Below are 16,240 nucleotides of genomic sequence, written 5' to 3' on the forward strand. Positions count from 1 at the left end.
CCCTCTCCATTCCCCTGGGTTCTCATGGAGTCTCCTTCCCCTCTCCATTCCCCTGGGTTCTCATGGAGCCTCCTTCCCCTCTCCATTCCCCTGGGTTCTCATGGAGTCTCCTTCCCCTCTCCATTCCCCTGGGTTCTCATGGAGTATCCCTTCCCCTCTCCATTCCCCTGGGTTCTCATGGAGCCTCCTTCCCCTCTCCATTCCCCTGGGTTCTCATGGAGCCTCCTTCCCCTCTCCATTCCCCTGGGTTCTCATGGAGTCTCCTTCCCCTCTCCATTCCCCTGGGTTCTCATGGAGTATCCCTTCCCCTCTCCATTCCCCTGGGTTCTCATGGAGTCTCCTTCCCCTCTGCATTCCCCTGGGTTCTCATGGAGCCTCCTTCCCCTCTCCATTCCCCTGGGTTCTCATGGAGTATCCCTTCCCCTCTCCATTCCCCTGGGTTCTCATGGAGCCTCCTTCCCCTCTCCATTCCCCTGGGTTCTCATGGAGCCTCCTTCCCCTCTCCATTCCCCTGGGTTCTCATGGGGTCTCCTTCCCCTCTCCATTCCCCTGGGTTCTCATGGAGTATCCCTTCCCCTCTCCATTCCCCTGGGTTCTCATGGAGTCTCCTTCCCCTCTCCATTCCCCTGGGTTCTCATGGAGCCCCCTTCCCCTCTCCATTCCCCTGGGTTCTCATGGAGCCTCCTTCCCCTCTCCATTCCCCTGGGTTCTCATGGAGTCTCCTTCCCCTCTCCATTCCCCTGGGTTCTCATGGAGTATCCCTTCCCCTCTCCATTCCCCTGGGTTCTCATGGAGCCTCCTTCCCCTCTCCATTCCCCTGGGTTCTCATGGAGCCTCCTTCCCCTCTCCATTCCCCTGGGTTCTCATGGAGTCTCCTTCCCCTCTCCATTCCCCTGGGTTCTCATGGAGTATCCCTTCCCCTCTCCATTCCCCTGGGTTCTCATGGAGTCTCCTTCCCGTCTGCATTCCCCTGGGTTCTCATGGAGCCTCCTTCCCCTCTCCATTCCCCTGGGTTCTCATGGAGTATCCCTTCCCCTCTCCATTCCCCTGGGTTCTCATGGAGCCTCCTTCCCCTCTCCATTCCCCTGGGTTCTCATGGAGCCTCCTTCCCCTCTCCATTCCCCTGGGTTCTCATGGAGTCTCCTTCCCCTCTCCATTCCCCTGGGTTCTCATGGAGTCTCCTTCCCCTCTCCATTCCCCTGGGTTCTCATGGAGCCTCCTTCCCCTCTCCATTCCCCTGGGTTCTCATGGAGTCTCCTTCCCCTCTCCATTCCCCTGGGTTCTCATGGAGTCTCCTTCCCCTCTCCATTCCCCTGGGTTCTCATGGAGTCTCCTTCCCCTCTCCATTCCCCTGGGTTCTCATGGAGTCTCCCTTCCCCTCTCCATTCCCTTGGGTTCTCATGGAATCTCCTTCCCCTCTCCATTCCCCTGGGTTCTCATGGAGTCTCCTTCCCCTCTCCATTCCCCTGGGTTCTCATGGAGTATCCCTTCCCCTCTCCATTCCCCTGGGTTCTCATGGAGCCTCCTTCCCCTCTCCATTCCCCTGGGTTCTCATGGAGCCTCCTTCCCCTCTCCATTCCCCTGGGTTCTCATGGAGTCTCCTTCCCCTCTCCATTCCCCTGGGTTCTCATGGAGTCTCCTTCCCCTCTCCATTCCCCTGGGTTCTCATGGAGCCTCCTTCCCCTCTCCATTCCCCTGGGTTCTCATGGAGTCTCCTTCCCCTCTCCATTCCCCTGGGTTCTCATGGAGTCTCCTTCCCCTCTCCATTCCCCTGGGTTCTCATGGAGTCTCCTTCCCCTCTCCATTCCCCTGGGTTCTCATGGAGTCTCCTTCCCCTCTCCATTCCCCTGGGTTCTCATGGAGTCTCCTTCCCCTCTCCATTCCCCTGGGTTCTCATGGAACCTCCTTCCCCTCTCCATTCCCCTGGGTTCTCATGGAGTCTCCTTCCCCTCTCCATTCCCCTGGGTTCTCATGGAGTATCCCTTCCCCTCTCCATTCCCCTGGGTTCTCATGGAGTCTCCTTCCCCTCTGCATTCCCCTGGGTTCTCATGGAGCCTCCTTCCCCTCTCCATTCCCCTGGGTTCTCATGGAGTCCCCCTTCCCCTCTCCATTCCCCTGGGTTCTCATGGAGTCTCCTTCCCCTCTCCATTCCCCTGGGTTCTCATGGAGTCTCCTTTTCCTCTCCATTCCCCTGGGTTCTCATGGAGTCTCCTTCCCCTCTCCATTCCCCTGGGTTCTCATGGAGTCTCCTTCCCCTCTCCATTTCCCTGGGTTCTCATGGAGCCTCCTTCCCCTCTCCATTCCCCTGGGTTCTCATGGTGTCCCCTTCCCCTCTCCATTCCCCTGGGTTCTCATGGAGTCTCCTTCCCCTCTCCATTCCCCTGGGTTCTCATGGAGTCCCCTTCCCCTCTCCATTCCCCTGGGTTCTCATGGAGCCCCTTTCCCCTCTCCATTCCTCTGGGTTCTCATGGAGTCTCCTTCCCCTCTCCATTCCCCTGGGTTCTCATGGAGCCTCCTTCCCCTCTCCATTCCCCTGGGTTCTCATGGAGTCTCCTTCCCCTCTCCATTCCCCTGGGTTCTCATGGAGCCCGCTTCCCCTCTCCATTCCCCTGGGTTCTCATGGAGCCTCCTTCCCCTCTCCATTCCCCTGGGTTCTTATGGAGCCCCCTTCCCCTCTCCATTCCCCTGGGTTCTCATGGAGCCTCCTTCCCCTCTCCATTCCCCTGGGTTCTCATGGAGTCTCTTTTTCCTCTCCATTCCCCTGGGTTCTCATGGAGTCTCCTTCCCCTCTCCATTCCCCTGGGTTCTCATGGAGCCTCCTTCCCCTCTCCATTCCCCTGGGTTCTCATGGAGCCTCCTTCCCCTCTCCATTCCCCTGGGTTCTCATGGGGTCTCCTTCCCCCCTCCATTCCCCTGGGTTCTCATGGAGTCTCCTTCCCCTCTCCATTCTCCTGGGTTCTCATGGAGTCTCCCTTCCCCTCTCCATTCTCCTGGGTTCTCATGGAGCCCCCTTCCCCTCTCCATTCCCCTGGGTTCTCATGGAGTCTCCTTCCCCTCTCCATTCTCCTGGGTTCTCATGGAGTCTCCCTTCCCCTCTCCATTCTCCTGGGTTCTCATGGAGCCCCCTTCCCCTCTCCATTCCCCTGGGTTCTCATGGAGTCTCCTTCCCCTCTCCATTCCCCTGGGTTCTCATGGAGCCTCCTTCCCCTCTCCATTCCCCTGGGTTCTCATGGAGCCTCCTTCCCCTCTCCATTCCCCTGGGTTCTCATGGAGTCTCCCTTCCCCTGTCCATTCCCCTGGGTTCTCATGGAGTCTCCTTCCCCTCTCCATTCCCCTGGGTTCTCATGGAGTCTCCTTCCCTCTCCATTCCCCTGGGTTCTCATGGAGCCTCCTTCCCCTCTCCATTCCCCTGGGTTCTCATGGGGTCTCCTTACCCTCTCCATTCCCCTGGGTTCTCATGGAGTCTCCTTCCCCTTTACATTCCCCTGGGTTCTCATGGAGTCTCCCTTCCCCTCTCCATTCCCCTGGGTTCTCATGGAGCCTCCTTCCCCTCTCCATTCCCCTGGGTTCTCATGGGGTCTCCTTACCCTCTCCATTCCCCTGGGTTCTCATGGGGTCTCCTTCCCCTCTTAATTCCCCTGGGTTCTCATGGAGTCTCCTTCCCCTCTCCATTCCCCTGGGTTCTCATGGAGTCTCCTTCCCCTCTCCATTCCCCTGGGTTCTCATGGAGTCTCCCTTCCCCTCTCCATTCCCCTGGGTTCTCATGGAGCCTCCTTCCCCTCTCCATTCCCCTGGGTTCTCATGGAGTCTCCCTTCCCCTCTCCATTCCCCTGGGTTCTCATGGAGTCTCCCTTCCCCTCTCCATTCCCCTGGGTTCTCATGGAGTCTCCTTCCCCTCTCCATTCCCTTGGGTTCTCATGGAGTCTCCCTTCCCCTCTCCATTCCCCTGGGTTCTCATGGAGTCTCCCTTCCCCTCTCCATTCCCCTGGGTTCTCATGGAGTATCCCTTCCCCTCTCCATTCCCCTGGGTTCTCATGGAGCCCCTTTCCCCTCTCCATTCCCCTGGGTTCTCATGGAGCCCCTTTCCCCTCTCCATTCCCCTGGGTTCTCATGGAGTCTCCTTCCCCTCTCCATTCCCCTGGGTTCTCATGGAGTATCCCTTCCCCTCTCCATTCCCCTGGGTTCTCATGGAGCCTCCTTCCCCTCTCCATTCCCCTGGGTTCTCATGGAGTCTCCTTCCCCTCTCCATTCCCCTGGGTTCTCATGGAGCCCCCCTTCCCCTCTCCATTCCCCTGGGTTCTCATGGAGTCTCCCTTCCCCTCTTAATTCCCCTGGGTTCTCATGGAACCTCCTTCCCCTCTCCATTCCCCTGGGTTCTCATGGAGCCTCCTTCCCCTCTCCATTCCCCTGGGTTCTCATGGAGTCTCCCTTCCCCTCTCCATTCCCCTGGGTTCTCATGGAGCCCCCCTTCCCCTCTCCATTCCCCTGGGTTCTCATGGAGTCTCCTTCCCCTCTCCATTCCCCTGGGTTCTCATGGGGTCTCCTCCCCCCCTCCATTCCCCTGGGTTCTCATGGAGCCTCTCCTCCCCTCCTTATTCCTCTGGGTTCCTAAACCTCCGTGCCTTTCCATACATGGTAGTAGATTTGATTTTGACATATCACATATATATATGGAATACACCTTTCCATTATTTTTTGTTCCTTCCTATCGTTCTTAGTTAAGGTTTCTTTTGTATCTCAATGCCAAGTTTTCTTCGTCTTTTGATCTCTCTCAAATCCTTAGGGTTACCCATTCTTGTCATTTGCCATTATTTTGTGCTGTTTCGTCAACCCTTTGAAAAAGAGAGCTGTTGTTCTGTTGGTTCTTCAGTGTTTGTTGTTGAAGGGTATTTAAGATTTTGAGTTTTTTCTTATTTCATAATTTGGAGCAGTATATTTAGTGAAAATACGTATATGAAAAAAGTGTAGCTTTTTCTTGGCATATGTATGTTTTGATATTTTTTTTAATTTGTGCTATTATGAAGAAAAAGCTATACATTTCTAAATTTTAATTTAGTTTTATTTATTTAAATTATTTGTACCAGGGATTGAGCTCAGGAGCACTTTACCTAAGCCACCTTCTCAGCCTTATTTTCTATTTTATTCAGAGACAGTGTCTCACTGAGTTGCTTAGCACCTTATAGCTGCTAAGACTGGCTTTGAATTCATGATCCTCCTGTCTCAGTCTTCTAAGTTCCTGTCATTGCAGGCATGCACCACCACGCCTATCTGTACATTAAAAAAAATTTTAAATTGTTAATGGACCTTTCCTTTATTTATTTATTTATTTATTTGTTGTGCTTAGAACCTAACCCAGTGCCTCACACACATTCCCTTGGGTTCTCATGGAACCCAGGGGAAATTCTGTACTAGGCAAGTTCTGTACCACTGAGGCACAACCAAAGCCCTAAAATTTTTTTTTTGTGTGTCATCATGGAGCCAAGCATTTGTTTACAGAAATGGTTAAGATGAAAAGTAATATTTTGAAAAGCGTGTATATTGTAAGCTTCCTACCATAATGACTGCTTCCCCATCTTTGCTAGGTGGTTGCTGTTTTGCTTGAAGAGGACCGTTTGGCTGGTGAGCCGGTCTGGAGCCTCAGGGCCGCAGATCACACCCTGAGCATTAGTGATAGCTCTTCTCAGGTGGACACTGGCCTGCCATTTCTTGAAAGTAAGGGGTCTTCAGTGAGTTTGTTTTTACTCCAACCAGTAAACATTTATATTTATGGAATGATCTTTAGTTTTACTTCTATTTTAATGCAATAGAATTTATTGTATATAGAGACAGATTCTATTTGTGCCACACTGAAAAGTGAATATTTAGGGGTTTTTTTTCCAAAATATGTAGGTTAAATTTATGATTATCAAATTTTTTTGCTGATCAAAGATAGCTTTTAGTAACTTAAATAATGGAATTATTTAAATGAATGAAAACTGAGATCGTCTATATTTGTTTTAATTCCAGAATCTATTCCTTCACTTACTCTTTTTCTTTTGATTTCTCTAATGAAACAGTTAGAATAGCTTGAGGGTGTTGCATTGTTGACTTAGACACAGGTGTGAGATGCTCATTGTGACCCAGAGATACTCATTTACATGTTTAAGGTAAGTCATGGCTATAGAAAGTAAATGCTAAACAAATGAATCACAGACTAGCAAAGAAGTCATGTTGAGGGGCTGGGGATGTGGCTCAAAGGGTAGAGTGCTCATCTGGCATGTGGGCGGCCCGGTTTGATCCTCAGCACCACCTACCAACAAAGATGTTGTGTCTGCTGAGAACTGAAAAATAAATATTAAAAAAAAAAGTCATGTTGGCATGTAATTAAATTACTTTAAATGAACTGAAATTGCAAAGACGGTAAATTTCTTTAGCTAATAACATTTTACCTTTGAAAAAAGTGTCTAGGGAGGTAGCTCTTGGCAATTATGGCCCAGGTTTGTGGGGAAAGTGCCTCAAAGTCGCTTCTCCTTGAGAGATCAGACTGTGAGCATGCTCTCAGGCACGTGTGAGGCTGAGCATCTGGTACTACTTGTTCTAGAAATGTCTTCTTTTCCGCCTGCTATTTTTTTTTTTTATTGTTGGTCGTTCAAAACATTACACAGTTCTTAATATATCATATTTCACAGTTTGATTCAAGCGGGTTATGAACTCCCAACTTTACCCCGTATACAGATTGCTGTATCCCATCAGTTACCCTTCCATTGATTGACATATTGCTTTTCTAGTGTCTGATGTATTCTGCTGTCAGTCCTATTCTCTACTATCCCCGCCTGCTATTTGTAGGTTGAGTTGTGTACATTCCTCTGTCTTTTAATGTTTGGGAAAATTACGTTAATTTAAATAAATCTTACTATTCCTTGAGAGCATTTTGTTTATCTTCTTTTTATTTTATTTATTCTAATTGTTATATATGACAACAGAATGCAGTTCAATTCATATTACATAAATAGAGCACGATTTTTCATGTCTCTGGTTGTACACAAGTAGAGTCATACCATTCGTGTCTTCATCCGTGTACTTAGGGTGATGATGTCCATTGCATTCCTGCTTCTTACCCCCATGCCCCCTCTCATCCCCTCCCTCTCCTTTACCCTATCTAGAGCTCACCTATTGCTCCCATGTTCCCTGCCCCACCCCCACGATGAGTCAGCCTCTTTACATCAGAGAAAACATTCAGCATTTGGTTTTCTGGGATTGGCTAACTTCACTTACCATATTCTCCAAGTCCATCCATTTTCCTGCAAATGCCATGATTTTGTGTTCTTTTACTGCTAAGTAAAATTCCATTGTGTATAAGTGCCACATTTTTCTTTATTCCTTCATCCACTGAAGGGCATCTAGGTTGGCTCCACACTTTAGCTATTGTGAATTGTGCTGCTATAATCACTGATGTCGCTGTGTCCCTGTATATGCTGTTCTTAAGTCCTTTGGGTATAAACCGAGGAGAGGGATAGCTGGGTCAAATGGTTTTTGTGTTCCCCATTTTGTTTATCTTAAACAAAAGAGATCCTGTTAGAAAAATAGTGAATCTGTGAACCTGTAGCATCAACAGCGCAGCAGCACACACAGAGAAGCAGACTACAGCTGTGACAGCAGAGTGGAAGCCTGGCTCACACCTGTGCCTGGCATCCCTCATGGCCACCAGTGTCAGCAGAGGTTTTCTGGTTGGCTAATTTTTGTGTTTTAGCAAAATGAATATTGGGATAAAAGAAGGAAAATGAGATGGGGAAGAGGAATCTGACAGAGTGGGTGGGTTGCTTCACCTTTGTGAACTTAGGATTTGGCTCATTTTCTCCCAGTCTGTGGTGAGAGGCAGTGATATTTCAGTCTCCGTGGAATCTGCTCACTGCTATCATCACTCCTAAAGCACGTGTCCCTGGGTGAGGGCTCGGTGTGCACAGTGTCCTAGGCACGATGACGGGGTGGATTCAGCAGTGAGTGGGGCGAAAATGCTGCCCTCCTGGAACTTGGGTTTTGGTGTTGAGATAGACCGCAGACTGCTGACCTGGAACTTGGGTTTTGGTGTTGAGATAGACCGCAGACTGCTGACCTGGAACTTGGGTTTTGGTGTTGAGATAGACCGCAGACTGCTGACCTGGAACTTGGGTTTTGGTGTTGAGATAGACCGCAGACTGCTGACCTGGAACTTGGGTTTTGGTGTTGAGATAGACCGCAGACTGCTGACCTGGAACTTGGGTTTTGGTGTTGAGATAGACCGCAGACTGCTGACCTGGAACTTGGGTTTTGGTGTTGAGATAGACCGCAGACTGCTGACCTGGAACTTGGGTTTTGGTGTTGAGATAGACCGCAGACTGCTGACCTGGAACTTGGGTTTTGGTGTTGAGATAGACTGCAGACTGCTGACCAAGGACTTGGGCTGTGTTAGAAAGGGAGGCCTTCCATGGAGAGGCCACAGACAGCTTCTGGAGAGGGGCCTCCCTGGGTGAAGCCAGATGAGGAAGCAGGCTGTGGGGAACGTAGGCCTGGGCCCACAGAGCCAGGTGAGGTCACTGGAGTGGCAGAGTGCAGACCTCCTGCTGGCACTGAACAGAGAACTCTGCTATAGAATGGTGCACGTGTTTCCGAGAACCACTGTGGAAAATTGCCCATAGACCCATAGAGCTCCTGGATGGAATCCCAGCACAACATGCAAAAAAATATAAAAATGGTAGCAGGTTCTACACGTGTTAAATGGTTAAGAAACAAAGCCATTGAGGCATTTTTTCTGGAGAAGGACCTGGAATTTTCTGTGGAGGGCCCAGGAGGGCTGTGCCCACATGCCTGTGACAGGGTGGCCCAGGTATGGATGTCATGGGCTGTGGCATCCATGGGTGTGGGGTATGTATGCCTTGGTGGTCTGGCACAGTCCTCTGTGCTCCCCACATCCCTCCCTGCAGTGCTGTTTGTCTGTGACTGAGCAGCTTTTACCTGACATCCTGCTCTCTCCCCTCCGTCAGTATCTTCTGCTGATTTGGGGGCACAGCAAACTCCAACAACACCGAAGCCTGGAATTGGTTCCATTTGCTTTTATCCAGCAGCATCTGGAGCAGAGCTCAGCTCTACCTCACTGGAAGAGACAAGTCTGCGGTGTTCCTGGCAGGCTGTTTTAAGAGAACTGAGGTTCCTAAGGGTAATGTCCTCACAAGGGATCAGCGTAGCTCAGTCCTGCGCCTCCTGCCCTGAGCTGCTGATTCCTGAGTGCAAGCTTGTGGCTGAGAAGAGGTGTGATGCCCTGGCTGCATGGCCAGCCTGGAAGGTCACGTGCTCACCTTGGCTGTGGCCATTACCAGTGTGTGTTCAGTTTGTTTCTTCATTAGGTTGAAATTTATTTGAGGGTTCTGGGTGTTAATTTAACATGGATTCCAGCAAATTGCTAAGATGCAAACATACTTTTCTTATCTTTTCCCCAGATCGAAAAGTATCCTGCTTGCATGCCTCTCGAGTACAAAGGCAGACCGTGGTCTCTGTCCATGATCTACCTGCAAAGGCCTCCGCCCAGCTGTTGGACTGCAGATACATCCTCTGTGTATGGGACATCTGGCAGCCTTCAGGGCCCCAGAAGGTCCTGATTTGTGAGTCTGAGGTATATGCAGGAGGAGAGGCGTGTTTGCTGGGGGTGCTGAGAAGAGGAGAGGCCACGTGACTCCCGTCTTGCACAGCTCTCCTCAGCCCTGCTGTGGGCTGGCAAGACACAGGGGTGTGTTTGCTTCAACTCCAGAAATCCTTAGTTCACAGGATCCACTCAGATTGAGAGTCCTAGGAGTCAGAGAGCAGGCTCTTGGCCAGTCGAGAACTTGGAAGTGAGTGTAGTTGTGGGCTTACTGGAACCACTGGCCAACCTGGGCACGACACTGGACCCTAGGACTTCCTCCTTGGCTGGCACTGTGGGGCACGTTAGAGGTTTCCTGTTTTCCTGAGGTTCTTGAAGTGGCTTTGCACCCCTGTCACTTATTTGGGCATGCCCTCCTTCATGTGTTTATGCTCTTGGTTACTGACAGTCCAGGGGAAGAGCTGCCCCTTCACATTCATATCCCTTTAATTAGGAAAATGTCCTACTTTTGTGTTCCTTGATTTCTTCCAAAGCCATAGGGAGGAGTAACTTTCACAGGTACCAGTTTTAGGGAATTGAATGTTAAGACTTTTTGCAACACAGGGTGTAGTTGAGGTGACTCAGGGTGGGATGGTCTGTTTTGAAGCCCAGTGAATTGCATTGAGAAGAAGTGACAGTCGAGCATCTCTCATGCGGCTATCATGTAGTCCAAAGTCCTAGAGGGGGACTTTGTCCCTACTGTCCATTTGAGGAAACCAAGCATTCTGTCTGCATTCACTAGGTCCTTCAGCTTCTCAGACACAGCCACCTGGGACGTCCCTCTGGGTCAAGTGAGCAGGCGCCAGTGTGGGACGAGCAGACCCGACTGCCGTGGGCCAGTCCCTTGCTGCCCGGGCGTCAGCCCCTGTGTTTTCCTTTCAGGTCACGTGTTGCTGCTTTAGCCCTCTGAAGGCATTTCTGCTGTTTGCTGGAACAGCACATGGCTCAGTGGTGGTGTGGGACCTAAGAGAAGACTCCAGGATTCACCGTCACCTTGAGCTGAGTGACTGCTGCTGGACCTTCAGGGCGGCCACGTTTTCCACCGGTCAGTGTCCTGTCTGCCAAGCTGGGGTCTCTGGGAAGCCACGCCAGAGCTGAGACTGAAGTTTTAAATTGACTGGCATTCATTCATTCAGATTATCCAGAAGCTGGGATCCCATCCAGGGGCAAGGGAGGCATTCGATAAGTAGAAAAAATATTTACTCAAGTTACCCTGGCGCAGCAGCCAAGAAGGATTGGAATCTTCCTTCATATGAAGTTTGTGGGTCCCTAAAATCCTCGACAAGACGGTTAGCTGAGGGCTCGGTGGTGTGTGTGCGCCTGTGGCATGGTGGGTTGTGCTGGCAGGGGGAAAGTGAGGGTAGTCTGGGGATGCCAGGCCAGAGCGGCCACCCTCCCCGGAGGCCAGTCTCCTGTCACCCAGCCTGCCACCACCACAGCACTCGCAGTCACTTCCTGGAGCCAGCACTCTCCCCAGCCCCTTGTGTCTACCTGCTCGTTTAGTTGTCACGATAGCTGTGTCCCTGCTGCCCCGGAAGGTGACTGTGTGTGAGGCCACACTGACTACGTGGGCAGCTGCCCCAGACCGCTGTCTGATCCAGTGCCACAGTGCCTCCCTGGAGGGGCCGGAGCCCTGCTGCCAGGGCTCAGCCCCCGGCCCTCAACTCACTCCTGCCGGTCTCTCTGGTCCCTGCCCTTCTCTCTTCACATTCAGAACCCACCTGTGGTCCTCCCGGCCACTGATTTGGTTCTGTCCTGGCTCTGGGTTGTCCAGATGTCAAAGCACTGGACTTGTGCAGTAGCCATGTGCTGAGACTCCTGTGCTGCTGCGTGTTGCAGCTCACTGCTTTGCTGAAGGTGTCCCTTGTGTAGATACTCCCCTGAGCCACTCTGGACTTGTGGTTGACTCCAGGTGTTGGTGGTTGTGAGTAAGTGTGCCAGGAGCCTATCCGAGAGTGTCAGCCATTGTGCACTGCCACAGGGTGTGAGGGTTTCGGGCACTCTGCGTCCTCACCAGCACCTCATGGGAACTTTTGGGGTGGCTTCTGATGAACATGTCTCATGGTGATCTTCCCTTCCTGAATGGCTGTGGCGTCGAGCACACGCCCGTGTGTATTCGTCACCCTGAGTCTGTGTGGGTGACATCTGTCGAAGGCTTTTCCTTTTTTTTTTTTTTTATTGGGTTGTTTCCTTATTAAGGTTTTTTTTTTTTCTTTTGTCCTGGAGATTAAACCCAGGGCCTTGCACAAGATAAGCAAGTACTTGACCACTGAGCTGAATCCCAGACCTTTATGTCCTGAGTGTTTTCGTGTATTCTGGGTATAACTGGCAGGTTTTGTAAATACTTCCTCTCAATCTGGTTATCTTTTCTCATAACATTGTCTTAGAAGGACAGAAAACATTTTAAATTTGATGAAATTCAATCATCAATCTTTTATTATTTTATGTCTGGTGTCACATCTAAGCAATTTTTGCTTAACTGCTTTGCCAACAGTGTCCCCTATGTTTTCTTCTAGAAGTTGTGTGATCCTAGATTTTATAGTTAAATCTGTGCTCTACTTCTGCTAATTTGGGGCATGGTGAGGGGTGTTAGTTGGGGTCTGCTTTTTTTGCATATAAGAAATCTTTATTGGATAGGACCACGGTCGACATTCCCTCCCTCAGCCACCAGCACTCCTGGGCCACCACGTCCTCCCCAGAGACTGGATCCTGGTGTCCTGCCAGGGGCACAGTGGCGCCTCCTCGTGAGGCATGGTGGAGCCCTTTCCAGACGTTTGTGTGACACCCATGCATCCTATTGGCGAGGTGTCTGTTGAGGTCTTTTGTCCATTTTTTTTAAATTAGATTTTTAATATTTTTTTCATTTATTCTAATCAGTTATACATGACAGCAGAATGTTCTTTGATTCATTGTACACAAATGGAGCACAATTTTTTACTTCTGGTTGTACACGAAGTAGGCTCCCATCATTTGTGTGATCACATATGTACCTAGAGTAATTATGTCCATCTCTCCTATCCCCATGCCCCCTCTCCTTCTCTCTCTCCCCTTTGCTCGATCCAAAGATCCTCCACTCAACCCATGTCCCTCCCCATTGTGGATTAGCATCTACTTATCAGAGAAAACATTTTTCCTTTGGTTTTTTGGGATTGGCTTACTTCGCTTAGCATGATATTCTCTAACTCCATCCATTTACCTGCAAATGCCATAATTTTAGTCTCTTTTATTGGTGAGTAATATTCCATTATGTATATATACCACAGTTTCTTATCCACTTATCTATTGAAGGGCATCTAGGTTGGTTCCACAGTTTGGCTATTGTGAATTTTGCTGCTATGAACATTGATGTGGCTGCATCACTGTAGTATATGCTGTTTTTAAGTCTTTTGGGTATAGACCAAGGAGTGGGATAGCTGAGTCAAATGGTGATTCATTCCCAGTTTTCCAAGGAATCTCCATACTGCTTTCCAGATTGGCCGCACCAGTTTGCAGTCCCACCTCAATGTATGAGTGTGCATTTCCCCCACAACCACATCAATACTTATTGTTGCTTGTATTCTTGATAACTGCTATTTTGACTGGAGAGAGATGAAAGAGCACTTTTAATTTGCGTTTCTCTAATTACTAGAGATGTTGAACATTTTTTCAAATATTTGATTGATTTTATATCATCTTCTGAGAAGTGTCTGTTCAGCTCCTTAGCCCACTTATTGATTGGGTTGTTTGTATTTTTGGTGTTAAGTTTTTTTGAGTTCTTATATATCCTGTAGATTAGTGCTCTTACGTGCGTGTGGCAACAATTTGCTCCCACAATATAAGCTCTCAGTTCACCTGATTGATTGTTTCCTTTGCTGAGAAGAAGCTTTTTAGTTTGAATCCATCCCATTTATTGATTCTTGATTTTATATCTTGTGCTTTAGGAGTCTTGTTAAGGATGTTGGGGCCTAACATGACATGGTAAAGATTTGGACCTACTTTTTCTTTAGATGTAGGGTCTCTGGTCTAATTCCCAGGTCCTTGATACACTTTGAGTGGAGTTTTGTGCACGGTGAGAGATAGGGGTTTAATTTCAATTTGCTGCATATGGATTTCCAGTTTTCCCAGCACCATTTGTTGAAGAGGCTGTCTTTTCTCCAGTGTATGTTTTGGCACCTTTGTCTAGTATGAGAGAACTGTATCTATGTGGGTTGTTCTCTGTGTCCTCTGTTCTGTACCATTGGTCAGGTATGTGTTTTGCAAATATTTTTCTCCATTTTGAGACTCATTTTCTTTCTCTTGACTAAGTAGCACTTTAAAAATTCCTATTTCCTAAATGCCTCCCATGACATTTTAATCCACATACATGCTGCCTTTCTGTTTATGTGCCATGTGTATCTCTGCTTGTGCATAGAGAAAGCAGTGGGGAGGCACTGCGGCTTTTGAGAGTGTTTTAATTTATAGGTGCTTTGTGGGTTTTGATGGCATTTATATGTGCACACACATATGCACATATGCATATGTGTGACCATGGATGAATAGATATGTCTGTGTTTTAGACAGGGAGAAGAACACATAAGTTTATTTACATGCCTCAGGCAAGGAGTTATTAGGCTCCAAAATAAATCTTTTATTTCTGCGTTTTCTAACTCTTGAGTCTAGCACTGTTTTCAAAACACTAAATCTCTGACCCAGATGTAGTCCCTCAGTCTTGGTGGGGTTGGTCCTCAGGTGTTCATGCCTCTGACACGAGGCCCTGTGGTGTTTGTGTGTACCTGTGCACACGGCCCCTGGACTTGATACCATCTCCCGTGACTTGGTGTGTAAGATAGTGCAAATACTACGTGACCAGCTGCTGTGCCCTGTGGGAGTCCTGGTAAGAAGGGCCCTGTGGTCACTATGGTAAGGTTTCCCCCAGAGGGTTTTCAGTCTGCGTGGTTGAATGCATGGGTGAGGGACCCCTGGGTTCAGAGGCCACTGAATACAAAGTAATGGTTTCATTTTATTTGCTATCTAACTATTGTCAGTAAAACCTGCAAAGTCTTAAGTGAGCTCTTGGCAGTGAGGACTTCTCGTCCTCCTCAGGTGTTTCTAGAATCGTGTCTGTTTCCTAATGATGCTGCTTGGTCTGTCCCGGCCTCGGGCTGTCCTTGGGGGCCTGCGGCAGGAGCTGGGTGTTTCAGACCCAGAAGCACCTCCATCGTTGTCCTGTTTGACCTGCTTGTGTTTCTGCCATTTGATGCGGGTTCATTCCAGACGGAGTCCTTACCTCAGTGAGCCACCGAAGCCCTCTGCAGGCCCTGGAGGCCGTCTCCTCGTCCGTCTGCCGGAAGCAGAGCTTGGTGCTCTCGCCCTTCTCTGCCCAGGAAGGTTCGTGCCGCCCCTCAGCCCGCGAGAGCAGGGACCCACGGGCTGCCCGGGTTAAAGCTGCTGCTTTCTCTGTCTCTGGCTTCCTTAGAAACGTCGGGTTTGTCCTTCCACGTGGCCTCCCTGGATGACAGCGGGGTTCTCAATATGTGGGTGAGTTGCTGGCCCCAGGCCATGCCCACTGGCCAAACGGAAGGCTGGAGTAGAAAAAACACCTGGATCGAGGGCATGGGCCTGGGAGAGAGAGGACACAATGCAGGGGGGAAGCAGGAGTGACCTGGGTTTGGAGTGGTGTGGGCAGGGGACTCAGGATCTTATACCCAGCAAGTCTAGGGCCTGCCTGGCCACTTGGTAGCCGCTCCTGCCAGCCTGTGCGAACATGGAATGAGAGCTGTGGGAGGGCGACATCAGGACTCGTCCTGTAGGCCATGGGACCTGCTGAGCAAGTCCCTGAGGGAGGAGAGTGTAGCGAGCAGAAGGAAGGGCCCATGGCGTTAAGCGGTCAGTATGTCGGTCCTGGAGCTGACCGCCAGCCTGTTTTCTGGGGCAGTTATATTTTCAGGACCCTGTGCTCTCCTAATCAGAGCCATATTCTGCTTCAATTGTTTCCTAATTGTAAAATATGTCATCTTCATTTTCATTGTTTTATTTTAGGTGGTTGTTGAATTACCAAAGGCGGATATGGCAGGCTCGATAAGTGACTTAGGTAACTATTAAATTAAAAAATTAACTTTAGTCAGTATTTGCTGAAACAATTAGAAATCAAACATATCTCTACCTGCTTTGAAAATGTGTAATTAGCTACCTGAAAAATGAAGTTGTAGATTGTGCACCTTACCAGCTGTGGAGTGGCACCTCATAGCACTGACCAAATGCTTTCTCCTGTAGCTTGGTCAGTCCTGCCTGCAGCTGCCTATCACTCTGCTCTGTGGGGTCAGTCGAGGACCTCTGTGTTCTGCGTTCAGGCGCTGGGAAGGGCAGCAGAGTTCAGACGGCCTCAGCTGGGAGCAGATGTGCCATCCATTGCCCGAGCCCTGGCCCACTTGGGGCTCTTCCTATACAGTGTGGCCCTCCTGGACGCCTCAGGGCGTGGGGCAGAAGTGATGGGGGTCATTGGCAGTTTTGATGCTTCGTGGTGTGGTTCTAGATGCCAGGACGGCGCAGAGGTCACAGAACACTTGGGTCCTGTGGTAGCTGTGGCCTAGCTGGACTGCCTCAGCCTCTTTCAGTGACATAGCCTCCCTTGTTTGTCCCTGGGTGGCTTTG

The 16,240-nt window shown here is 49.7% G+C and overlaps 1 protein-coding gene across 4 annotated transcripts in view; it reads left to right on the forward strand.

The window, feature by feature from the left end:
* Positions 1 to 16,240, forward strand: part of Dync2i1 (dynein 2 intermediate chain 1) — a 77,360-nt gene that overhangs the window by 37,844 nt on the left and 23,276 nt on the right. For all 4 annotated transcript variants that reach the window (XM_078040951.1, XM_078040950.1, XM_040291193.2 and 1 more), the window contains 6 exons: positions 5,583 to 5,712; positions 9,453 to 9,625; positions 10,514 to 10,676; positions 14,864 to 14,977; positions 15,066 to 15,127; positions 15,629 to 15,680. In XM_078040951.1, coding sequence (XP_077897077.1) covers positions 5,583 to 5,712; positions 9,453 to 9,625; positions 10,514 to 10,676; positions 14,864 to 14,977; positions 15,066 to 15,127; positions 15,629 to 15,680 — 694 coding nt within the window. The remainder of the gene's footprint in view (positions 1 to 5,582; positions 5,713 to 9,452; positions 9,626 to 10,513; positions 10,677 to 14,863; positions 14,978 to 15,065; positions 15,128 to 15,628; positions 15,681 to 16,240) is intronic.

Source organism: Ictidomys tridecemlineatus, chromosome 2 (genome assembly GCF_052094955.1).
Source record: "Ictidomys tridecemlineatus isolate mIctTri1 chromosome 2, mIctTri1.hap1, whole genome shotgun sequence".
Taxonomy (NCBI): domain Eukaryota; kingdom Metazoa; phylum Chordata; class Mammalia; order Rodentia; family Sciuridae; genus Ictidomys; species Ictidomys tridecemlineatus.